The following is a 13,008-nucleotide window of genomic DNA, read 5'->3' as shown; positions in this document are numbered from 1 at the left end:
GGTGACGCAGCACAGGAAGCCATGACCTAACTTATCAGGAATGTGGGTGGCAAGAGAAGAGGAAGCTCATCTACCCATAAAGACTCTTTAGAATGGTGGTGGCTGTCTGACAGAGGGCAGGAGTGAGGAGTGGGACTGGGGAAAAAAATGAGCTATTTAAAGTCTTTAAATAACCCTTAGAGGCATAAAAATGGTGATACAATTATAAACAATTGAAAGGTGGTGCAAAGTAAAGTACCATCAATTATAGCAGAAAGTCAATAAATGTTGTCTAAAATTAATGAATCAAGAAGCAATGGCATAAGCTTATTATGTATAGATTTGGAGATAACCACAGAAGAACCATATAGATTTTGAGGTGTTCTGGAAGGAGGACAGGGAATGGGTTGTGGGTCAATTGTTTCTCACTGTAAGTCTTTGTACTAATGATTTAAAAACAAAACATGTGAATACATAATTTTAATGAAAAGTCTTTTTTTTTTTCCTTTTGTCACATTCCACTTAGTTTACTGGTTTTCTAGAAGTTGAAGTTTCCTCTTAATATGTTTAAGTCCCTTATCTGTCCCAAACCTACCAATTAATTCTATTTTCTCCTACATCACCCCTTCTCTTCATTCTTTCTAACCCTCCCCCAGCTTGTACACACTCAGAAGCCAAATGCACACAGTTTTCATCTGAATGCAGCTACATGTCTTTCCCTGTGAATTCTGTGCACTCATTTATGTCTCAGCAGAGCTTTTTCTCAAACTTTCCTTGGCCCAAAATGACTTCGGCCTTTTTTTTTCAATTAAGATTTCAAGTCCCAGAATAAAACATGCCTCCTCCAGGAACTGTCTGGTTTCCAGAAACAAAGATGATTACTCTTTCTTCTATATTCTAACACTGCACACTGTTGATGTCTTCTTGCTCTATTGATGTCTTAAACTTATTGTATTTCTTTGTGTCTCCTCTTTCTTTTTAATTTTAAGTTCAAGAATTTGTATATTTATATCTAGTGCAAAGTTTGCACATGGTAATTGAAATAGTTGTAACTGTGATTGGCTTTTATTGTTGTTATTGATTCAGAAGGTATCCATAGATTATGAGATGAGTGCCCCAGCACATTAAACTGAACATTGGCTATCTTTATTGAGGTGCCTATTAATGCTTCTCCCTTTAAGCCAAACCAGAAAGTAGACAATATTTTGTTCTGTTATAATTTTCGTGCCTTTTCCCTAAATTCAACTATATAATATGGTCTCAGGTTATGAGGAATAAAAAGTATAAGAAACCAATATCCATAAATAAATAAATTCCTAATGTCTTAATTTTAATGAGTAGTTGCACTGTAAAGAGTCACCCATAGAGGGAAGGGCCTTGCTGGAGGGAAGGAATTCTTCCTAGTAAAACTCTAAGCCCTTGAGCTATTGTTTTGAGATAAAAGAGGATTTCTGGGGTTCCTCAGATTATGCTATCTAACTCTCTATAAATTCTGATTAATTTAAAGCATAATAAGACAATCTTTGCATATTACAACAAATTTTGAAATCACAATTATTGAGTGTTAACTATCTATCTCATGGGAGTAAGATTGAGTATAATATGAAGTATTAACCCCTGGTCTTTGCTTCTTATTTTTGTTCCCTAAGTAGCCTTAACACATATTCTTCATTCATTTCCTTCCTTCCTTCCTTCCTTCCTTCCTTCCTTCCTTCCTTCCTTCCTTCCTTCCTTCCTTCCTTCCTTCCTTTGACTAACCCTGGATTTTCCTCTGCATCCACACAGAAGTACACTACAATTGTATTTTTCCTTTACTTTAGGAAATGCCACAGTAAAACAGTCTCGATACAGGATTATCATCCAGGAAGCAGCCAACGGAGGTCAAGAATGCCCAGATACTTTATTTGAAGAGCGAGAGTGTGAAGATATTTCACTGTGCCCCATGTATCGGTAATTAGTTACCTTTTATTTTTAAAATTTTTGAAAGATTTTATTTATTTACTCATGAGAGACACACAGAGAGAGGCAGAGACACAGGCAGAGGGAGAAGTAGGCTCCCTGCAGGGAGTCCAGTGTGGGACTCAGTCCCTGGACTCTGGACTCCAGGACTATGCCCTGAACTGAAGGCACTCACTCAACCTCTGAGCCACCCAGGTGCCCCTTAGTTACCTTTTAAACTAATTATTTGTATTTTTTTGTATAAATCATGACCTATTTTCTTTGTGTAGTTTATGGTTTTTAGTGAAAGGTAAGATGAGATAATGTTTATATTTAATACCTCAATATTTTCCCGTCTTATTTTGAATATATTTTGAGGGAGTAAAGAATATGAAAGCTTAATTAACAGAAAAAAAAAGAAAGAAATTTGTTTTGATTTTAAGTGAACTGCTGGAGTTCTGGCACCAAGGCAATCAATTTTAAGGATTAGGATCCAAAGAGATTCAGCATAAAGTCTTTACCTGGAAAACAAACACATATAATTTACCTTATTCTATTGGTTTCATCTTAAAGCCTTTAATCAAGAACTAGGAACAAATATGTATTTTTAAAATAATTATTTACTTTTATTCCAAAAAAAATTGGTTCTTATTTTTTGTCATGTGTACATTTTAAAAAAACATCTACTTAGAAAAAAAAAGTTTGACCTGTGGATAAAATTTTAAAAAAAGAAAATGACTTTTAAAATATGCATGTTACATATATCTTCCCTCTTGACAAGTTGGTTATTATTATTTATAAAAGCAATGCCTGAGTTCTCTGTGATTAGTCATTAATGTCCATTCTTTTAATGTTGGATTGAAGCATTGCTTTAAAGTACATCTGGATTGAATTCACTCACTGCTGAGTTTTACTGATTTATAAATAAAGAAAAAAAAATAAAACAACAACAACAACAAATTGTCTTAAAACTCATATAGTAATCAGCACACTTAAAAATGCCGTAGCAAAAATGCCTAGTGTTTCTCCTGATTATTTGAGAAACTATTATCTTAAAGCTATAAAATTCAAGGGCTAATTTGTTCAGGAAAACAAAGTTATTTTTCTTTTTCCTTTTCTCTCCTCTCTCTCTCTCTCTCTCTCTCTCTTTTTTTTTAAGAAGACTCCTCACATTAAATGGAGTGCCCCTGAAGAGTCTAAATTACCATCAATTTTATTATCTTTTATTCTCATTGTATGTATCTAACAGCCAGTTTAAAGAGGACATATAAACACTGGGAACATGCCCAGACCACCAGTTTTCCTTCATTAACCACAGGGGTGCTGTGGAAACACTGTCAATATTCATCCTTTTGTATCAGATATAAATATTGAAACTTCTGAGCCCAGCAGAGAGCTCTTGGGGAAAGTAGCCAATTGAAAGAAATAGCCAAATCAAATGTTATTAGACATTTGTGTCAATCCAGGGCTATTATAATCAGAGAAAAATCCTAGAAGTTATTAGTGAGATTTTTTTTTTTCCTTTCTATGGTCCACTCTCTTTACTTTCTGGTTGCACTTCATTTTAGCCACTCATGTTTGAACATGTTTCCATCATTGACCTCCTACAATTTTCCCTAGAAACCACTTTTGCTGTGTCTGGATTGTATCATTGTATCATTTCTCTTGATGCCTAGTTTAATAACATACAGGTTATCAGCATGATTCTCTGCTTTTTAGTAAAACACCCTTGAATTTTGAGCACCATGGTTCCAATTCAGTTTTTGCATCCCTCCTCATCGATGTGTTAGGTAGGTAGGACCTTTATCATTATCTTCTGATTCTTCTTTTTGACTCCATTAAGGTGGCATATTCACATGTTTAACAAGTTAAAACAGAATCAAAATGTCTGTAGAAATTTTTCTGTGAATTTGAGCATCTCTGAACACATTTAATTAATAAGCAAAAGGGAAGACAGTATGGTGATGTATCCTTACATAGAATTGATGGTGGGGCCAAGAGTCTATAGCTAAACATCCAGGGTTTTAGGAGGGAAAACTGGCCTGCTGAGTTATAGAATATCATACATTTCACTTAACCACTCTGAGCCCAAGTTTATCATTCCAAAACTGTGTTTAATGAGAGCCCTAAAATTCTTCCTATTTCAGTTTATGGAGCATACTAAACAACACTGAGCTCCATAGTCTCATTTTGATGTAGAAAGCCTCAGTAAACTTAAGATATCTGAATGAGTGATTCATCCTATTGAAAAATTGGACTAAAACCCCTTGCCATTTCAATTTCTGTATTTTGGGATTATACTCAATGGGTCTATGCACATACAAACTAAATTTACAGTTATTTAAAATTAAGGGGTGATTTCTTTAAATGATAATTTTTATGTTTAGCTGTTTCTCAATTTCTCTAGAATTTCTCAACTAGTCCCAATATAGAGGCCACTTGAGTGAGGTCAGTGATTTTACATATATAATTAACCAGCTTTGCAAGATGAAAAAATTATAGAGATCTATATATATCAATTATTTCATTTGCAAAGCTGGTCAATAATATTTTTGCTTCATGTTTCTGTTTCATTTTTTTGAAGTAGCATTTCTGTCAGAGGTATTGGCTCATATGAAAAAGTGTGAAAATATACTCAGGAAGGAGAGAGAAGAATCTGTGGTTACACTTAAGGTTTGGGTTTTCTGGTACATTCTGAAGGGATAGGTTTAAGGATACAAGTCACTCTGTCCTGTGGGTCATAAAAATAGGAAGTTTTGTTTACCTGAGGAAGGAAAACAGTGAAAATCCACAAGACTTCCTTAGAAAATATTTTCTTTGAGGAAGAGAAATATTGACAATTCATCAGAGGTGGATCCATTCTTCTTCCATGAGGCGAGCTATCACATAAGATAGGTCCCTTCAACTCCGCCTTCCCTTTTACCTTATGACTTTTGAAATTTATGAGTTACCCTAAAGTCTTAGAAAACATCTTACAAAAATTTCTTGAAGCAGATCAAGTGTGATGATTTGCACCCCAAACTTTCAGATATTCAAGCCTTGATTCTCTAAAGCACCAGTGTGTCGGACAGAGGGATTTTTATTTTTCTCCCTTTTCTTCCTCTTCCTCCTCCTCCTCCTCCTACTTTTTTAGATAATTTTAAGCTCATAGGAGAGTAAACCTAGATTTAATCTCTGCTTTTAAAGATTTTTACTGCCCCTTTGCTCTATAGATAACAGCTTTTATGGAAAATGTCCACATTTTAAAAAATAGAAATATTGCATTAACCATCAGTCTAGGGTAGAGTAGACTACTATCCTCCGAACTGCATCCCAGGGATCCATTATATAACATTGGTTTTAAATCTGTTTTTATTGAATTAGTGTTTTTGTGCTTTTGGATTTCAAATTCATTTATTTTGTGTATTTCTTTTGTACATTTGCCATGGTAAAATTTTTAGTCTGCTCTTCTTTGTAATCACAGGTGGAAGCCACAGAAATGGAGCCCTTGTATCTTGGTTCCAGAGTCTGTCAGGCAGGGGATAATGGGCTCTAGTGAACCCTGTGGAAAGGGAGTACAAACAAGAGGTAAGAGAATTTTGAAACAGTTTTTCTGTTATAATTTAAAATTATGTTATTCTTATAAACTATTGCTTATTTTATATTTGAATAATTAGGATATTATTGGATCAAATTATTTATATATATCAGTATTTGAGCTTAAGTTTGGCATTAGGTAATATTGATATTATACCTTTTTTTTTAACATTTTTTAACCATAACCAGCTTGTATGTCTAAGGACTAATGCAATGGAAGCAGGTGTCTGTTCTCAGTCATTTGCATATCTCAATGCTTATGTTCCAAACATATGTTGGACGTGATCCAAGGAATGAAGACTATATCTATGATTAGACCCAACAGTATACATTGCATTTTTAGGTGCTCCTTTAATATTCGTTAAATGAATTAAGGATAATTGAATAAATAGAGTAATCTTAATAACCATGACTTAAATATAATTGTTATATATGTACTTAGTATGCCTTCTTATAATACACATAGAAAGGTATTATTTAAACTCCTGGAAGACATTGCAAGTAGGCATCTGGATTAAAGTAGAAGTGCTTTTAATTATCAACGCCAAGGTGTGACATCTTGAAATCTCTGAAAAGCATTCAGAGTCTCATCAGACTGTTTACTTTTCTGTTTCATTCATAATCCAGGTACCAATCAAATGAGGCTTGTTAAGAAGTGTCTTATTCTTAAATCTAACCATTTTGTTGTTAAAGGGATTTTTTTGTAGCAAAATCAGACCTTTTGGATCTAACTGCATTATGCTGGCTTTATAGTTTTTTCTAAAAGGCATATTTAGAATTACGTGTCTTTACCTATTGGTCAGGACCAGTTATCTATCCCAGCCAGCACAAGAACTCTGTTTTATCTGTTGATTCAAGCTGTGAGGAGTTTACTAGGTGGCAGTCTTAACTTCCAGGTCAATAGAATCTTGTCTCCTAGTGGAAGCATTGCTTCCTTTGGAACAAAGACCTATAGGGCAGCAGAACATAAGATTGCAGGAGACAGGAAGCAAACATTTTACCAGTGAGTCACCAGAGGTTATAGTGAGTTATGCCACTCCTATTCATTCCCTTACCTTGATTCCTGGACCTATAAATCCTGCCTAGGGGGGAAATGGTACCAAAAATCAGGTGCTGATTTAGAGCCTATACAGCCTTCTGTTAAACTTTGTCTCCGCCCTGCAAGGTATTGTCACCTGAATGATATTGTAATTGGGTCTACAAAAGACCTTCCTAGCACTCTTTCAAACCAGCTGCTTCAGGATTGTGGGAGACAGAGTAAGACTAGTGAATTCCACGAGGATGGGCCCATTGCAGCACTTTTATTTGTTGTGAAGTGAGTTCCTGTATCAGAAGCAATGCTGAGTGGTATACCATGACTATGGACAAGGCATTCTGTAAGTTCATGGATGGTAGTTCTGGCAGAAGTATTGTCTGCAGGGAAGGGAAATACATATCCAGGATAAATATATATTTCAGTAAGAATAAAACATTACCTGTCCTATGATGGAAATGGGACAGTGTAATCAGCTAACCACCATATAGCCAGCTCACCACTCTGGGGAGTGGTGCCCTATTGAGGACTTAGTGTTGCTTCCTGCTGCTGGCATATTGGGCACTCAATGATTACCATAGTCAGGTTGACACTGGTGAGTGGAAGTCCGTATTGCTGAGCCTGTGAATAACCTCCATTCCTGTCATGATGACTACTACAAAGTCATGAACCCACTTGATGATGACAGGAGTAACTGGATAAAGAGGGATGACTAAAGTGACTAGTATCCATAGAACAGGTCATCCTATCCATTTGACTATTAATATGTTCCTCTGTTGAAGTCACTCTTTGATGAGCATTCACATGGAACTCAAATTTGTTCACATTGTTTCCCCATACAGAGAGGTCTGTTTAGAAAACCCTTCCCCAGATTTCCTTGTCACCAACTTTCCAGTCATGTTCCTTCCAAGACCCTGACCATAGAGCAAAACCATTGGCCTCAGCCCATGAATCTGTATGTAATCACATATCTGGCCATTTCTCCTTCCAAGCAAAGTGAACAACCAAATATACTGCTTTACATTCTATACACTAGGAAGATTTCTCTTTCTCAGAAAGGGGCTATAGTGCTATAGCGGTCCATTTTGGGATTGTGCCTAGATATTATGCAGAACCATCAGTAAACTAGGCTGGATTCTTTTCTTCTTCCATCAACTGATTGTAGCAAACTCTCCATGAGGCCATAGGTACAGACTGGGAGAAAGCAGGTGCTGAAGCAGAAGCGGAGACCATGGACATTTTCCCACTTATTCATATAAATTTACTTGTGCCATCAGGGCCTGTGTGGGCTAAATCATCTATATACCATTTTCCATTTGATGATGACTTACCTAGTGGCTTGGTGGATTAAGTAACATCCAGTTTATGAAGGCACATGGGTTGCATGATAATTTGGTGGCCCATGATTAAGCCTTCAATCTCTACTAAGGCACAGTATCAGACCAGAAGCTGTTTTTCAAAGGAAAATGGTTATCTGCAGAAGATGGCAGGGCTTGGCTCCAAAATCCTAGGACCTGTCCTGCAGTTACTTATAGAAGCCTCTAAAGGCTGCAATCAATGTTCCTGTCTGTTACTGATACTTGCGTGGCATTGGATCTGCTGGATCATGTGGCCCAAGAGGCAGAACAGTATGTGCAGTAGCCTGAATTGTTATAGAGGTTTTTCTCATTCTGGGACCTGCTTAAAACTAGCAGCATTTTGAGTCTCTTAGTAAATAAATAAGATGGTCTAACACACTTGAATAAGTAATATGTTGCCTCCAAAATCGAAAAAGACCCACTAGGAGGGGCCAGATGCAAAATCATATTCTTTGATAGAAGGGATATCTTCATGTGCCCTATACCACTGAACCTCTAGAAATTTTCCCTGAGGTAGAAGGCCTCTGAATTTTTTCAAATGTATTTTTTACCGTCTTACCAAAATGTCTAAAGTAGTTGCTACTTCTTTCTCACTTGATCCATTCAGAGTGATGTCATTAATGTAATGGACTAGTAGGCTATCTCATCGAAGGAAAAGACAATCAAGATCCCCCACAGAACTAAATTATGAAATAGGGCTGGAGAGTCGATATACCCCTAAGATAGGATGGTAAAATGTGTTGCTGGCCTTACCACCTAAAAAACAAACTGTTTCTCTTGGTCTTAATTATCTTCAAATATAGTAATATGTGGGATTAGGGCTTTGACATAGGAATTTTGGGTCACTTCAGTTTATGATAATTACACTTAGAAATGATATCCCTCTCAGAATATTTATAGATGTGAATTTGATTGGCAAGTTAATTTCATTCAGGACTTCTATGAAGCTAGATAGTGACTATAAATTAAGAGAAGGGACCACCTTCTTAAAACATTTTACTTCCATATATCAGAAAATTATTGTAATAATATGATCTTGTAATTATAAGACCTTGACTACTTTCTACTGAAAAAATTGTTATAACACATCTAGATCAGCAATATCTCTAGGAATTTTCTTTAAAAATGGCACCTTTGTGTGGTACATGACTTTACTCTGTATGGTGGCCTAGATCTTGAAACTTTGATACTAGTATAGCATAATGGTTGGTTTTTAAAAATTTTTGTTTAAAGATTTTATTTATTTATTCATGAGAGACACAGAGGGAGAGAGAGGGAGAGACACAGGCAGAGGGAGAAACAGTCTCCATGCAGGGAGGCCAAAGTGGGACTCGATTTCAGGACTCCAGGATCATACCCTTTGGCCAAAGGCAGGTGCTAAACCGCTGAGCCACCCAGGGATCCCCAATGGTTGATTTTCATTGCAAAACCATTTAGTAATTTCTAAAGAGATGTTGCTCCTAAATTATATAGAATCTTATCACATAAATGGTGAATTATTTTATCTGCTTTAGAATAATTACACTTTGGATTTCAATTTATTTTTTTAAGTTTTTTTTAAAGATTTTTATTTATTTATTTATGAGATATACAGAGAGAGAGAGAGAGAGAGAGAGAGGGAGGCAGAGACACAGGCAGAGGGAGAAGCAGGCTCCATGCAGGGAGCCCAATGTGGGACTCTATCCTCGGTCTCCAGGATCACACCCTGGGCTGAAGGTGGCACTAAACTGCTGAGCCACCCAGGCTGCCCTGGATTTCAATTTAAATGGATTCTAGCTGGAGACTTCACAGTCCCTTAGACTAGGCAGGTAACCTACTTGAGTTTTCTCTAAATTGACACCAATATTAGAAGATTTCTAGTGTTTATCTTTTGGAAAACTTATACTTTTAAAGTAGTAGACTGGGTCTCCAATTTTTTTTTTTTTTTTTTTTTTTTACAATTTCAAGATAGTGAAGCAAAGACATTTCTACTTCATCTTTTCTCTAAAATTACTTCAAAACCAGCAAGGAAGATGTGAAACAATAAGAAAAAAATAGGGATCCCTGGGTGGCGCAGTGGTTTAGTGCCTGCCTTTGGCCCAGGGCATGATCCTGGAGACCTGAGATCGAGTCCCACGTCAGGCTCCCGGTGCATGGAGCCTGCTTCTCCCTCTGCCTGTGTCTCTGCCTCTCTCTCTCTCTCTCTGTGTGTGTGTGACTATCATAAATAAAAAAAAAATGTCCAATTAGATTTCTTTTATAAAACTATTCCAGAGACCAAGCAGCACAATAAACTCACCTTCAAGTAAACAAGGAGCCATCTGTAACCTCAATCATAATATGTGGTTTAGAAAGTGAATGGAGAAAAGGTAAAGTGACTTTGCAGAATGAAATTATGCAAGTTTTGGCAGGAGAGAAGGTGTGGGGGCTGAAGAGAAACAAGGTGATTTGTTGTATAGAACTCCAGAAAGTTCCCACATTCTATGGAAGGAAGTGTGCAAGTATGTGTGTTGTTGGAGGGGTGGGATGGGCAAGGCTTTTGAAAGTCTGATTAAAGATCAGTCAGCAATGTCACCCCTATTCCTATTTTGGGGGAGCTTAGAAGTTTATTCTCTGGGGATACAAAACCAGAGGAAATGTGTACTTTGGACAACCAGCTGAGGAGAATGGAGGTAAAGGCCTAGTCTCAAATTGGGAAGATCAGAATAAAGTCCAAATAAGGAATTAAGAGATGCTCAGTTCCCTTCTTTCACCTGCTTTAGCATGCTAGCCAGGTGGCTTTTATACTTTTCAGTCCCATGGATGCCCTATCAATCTAAAAAACACTTTAAATTTCTCTTTGAGGAGTTTTTGAATCACAGAGGAAGCATGAATTTAGACCATAAAATCATGGAAAGGCTAGCTTGGAGTTGTAAATTCTCACAAGAGATTTTCCCTCCCGTCACCATCCAGTGTTCGATTTTAGATATGCAAGTGGCCTTGTTAAGTTTATCTCTACTTCGTTCTTACACTGAGGGCTAGCCTCTGTCATCATCATTTGTGGTATGGAGCCTTTTATGAGATTCTCCATAGCAGAACCATGGACATGACAATGGAAATTGGGGCCTCCAAGGTTTGGTAGAAGCCCTCAGGATAAAAGTTGTCTTTTTGCTTACCTTGCATGCCAAGCTTTTACGTTGTCTTGTGCCTCATGGGTTTTATTTGGGGGCAGCCCAACAATACACTTAGAAGATATACATTTTATCTAAATTTTTGGTTTTTTTTTTCATTTGAAAGATCTTTTATGATTTTTAGGCCATTATATTACTCAAAACAGTAATACTCCTTGTTTTATACCATCCTTTACCTTGGTGACCTGGTTAATAGATTTACAGTAAGAATATATTTATATAATACTCTCATTTAAAAAAAGGAAAATAGAAGGGCAAGTAGAATTACAACTGGAATTAAATGTCTACACCATCTCCAAGGAAGTGGGCATTCGGGGTTCCAATATCCTAGTTGCCCCATACTTTAGGGTGAGCCACGGATTCTCTCAGTCCAGCTTCCTATACTTAATGTGAATGAAGAAGGTGTGGTAGCTCAGCTTTTATGGCAAATGAAAACATAAAAGTAATAAACTTACATATTCTAACACCTTGATGCAGCTGCCCTTAAAAGAGTACAATGTGAGTAATAAAAAAGATAAAGGTGCTGCCATTCCTAGAAGAGGACTGAATCTGTCTGTAGACTGATACACTCTGATTCTTATTGTGCTATTCACAGGGAATATTTTAAAACTGGCTAATGAAAAAAAAATAAAAAAATAAATAAAACTGGCTAATGGCCTCACCAGTGGAGGTACTTTTGTATGGTACTTTCTTTTTACTCATAAGCTTCTGAGAATTCCCTGTCATAGTTAGGGACTGGATGTAGATAGCCCTCCACCAGATGCAGGGTGGGTATTGCAGGTTAAAGTTGTCCTAAGATATCCTTGACTTCCATTAAGTGCCTGAATTCTTCTCTGGTTTGTTTTCACCTAACACTGTTTATGTGGACCAACGGAAGGAGAACTCTTTTCTGTATCAGATCTTTTTGTTCTTCTTTAATTGTTTTTTGTCCTGTGAGAGGCACAGTCTTCTTACACAGTAGTTTTGGTGGAATCAGTGTTTTCTTTGCATCCAAAAGATCTCTTTAAAGAAAGGTCTTATTCTTCAAAAAAAAATAAATAAATAAATAAATAAATAAAATAAAGAAAGGTCTTTGTTAGAAAAAAAAAAAAGGCAAAATAATCCACTATCAAAATGAGTTTTGATTTATCTCTATTCTTAAAGAGGGAGATACAACAACAACAAACATACATTTTGAAATAAAGAAGTGATTATGGCCTGTTGATAAAATGTTGAAACAGCAAGTCATGCTCTTCTTTCTGATGCCAAGTATCCTTGCATTTTAAGAAAGGAAGTATCTCTGGATAATTGACCTTTTTATTCTTCATATGGAGAAAGTCATAGTCACTTAACCTTATAGCTCACGTTTAGTCTCTGTCATATTTATCTCCATAGATGACAACAAGAAAAAAATAAATCATTTCAGAAGATTCAGAGAAGACAAATATAGAGGTTTTAACAGTGACTGAGCAATAAAGACAGAGATAGTCTTTATTATTTTTATTTTATTTTTGGTATGAGAGGAGGAAGTGGAAAGCTTGCTTGGAAAGAAAGTGGAGTTACTTCTTCTGTTTAATTCAAGATGACCAAAATGAGCTATGAATTGGGGACATGTCCAGAAGAGAATGGATATATGTGGGGCGGGTTATTGTCAGTTCCTGGGTATATGTGGGGAGGGTTACTGTCCCTGCCTTGGGAACTACTTCCACAGATGTAAATGTCTCTTAAATGGGGGAAGGACATGCGGTGATATTTTTATAGGCAATTTCAAGAAGGGAGAGCATGATACCACTTGAGATCCCAAATCAAGTTTTCAGGCTAGACAGTGAATGACACTTTTATCAATAACTTGTGATATCATTTTTAATAATTGCTCATCTCACAGGAAAAAGTAATCAGACCCCATTATTCTTTGTATTAAAGATCATTCTTGGAGTGATTTCTAACTTCAGTTCTGACTTCAAAACCAGAGTAATAAGGTAGAGGGCATCATGTT

The 13,008-nt window shown here is 36.4% G+C and overlaps 1 protein-coding gene across 1 annotated transcript in view; it reads left to right on the top strand.

Annotated features, from left to right (window-relative positions):
• The window catches only part of LOC129514579 (thrombospondin type-1 domain-containing protein 7B), a 741,731-nt gene that overhangs the window by 377,095 nt on the left and 351,628 nt on the right, over positions 1-13,008 (top strand). The window contains exons 10-11 of the mRNA XM_055333257.1: positions 1,800-1,929; positions 5,381-5,484. Coding sequence (XP_055189232.1) covers positions 1,800-1,929; positions 5,381-5,484 — 234 coding nt within the window. The remainder of the gene's footprint in view (positions 1-1,799; positions 1,930-5,380; positions 5,485-13,008) is intronic.

The sequence above is a fragment of the Nyctereutes procyonoides genome, unplaced genomic scaffold (assembly GCF_905146905.1).
Source record: "Nyctereutes procyonoides isolate TBG_1078 unplaced genomic scaffold, NYPRO_anot_genome, whole genome shotgun sequence".
Lineage (NCBI taxonomy): Eukaryota > Metazoa > Chordata > Mammalia > Carnivora > Canidae > Nyctereutes > Nyctereutes procyonoides.
This window is presented reverse-complemented; position numbering and strand designations above follow the sequence as displayed.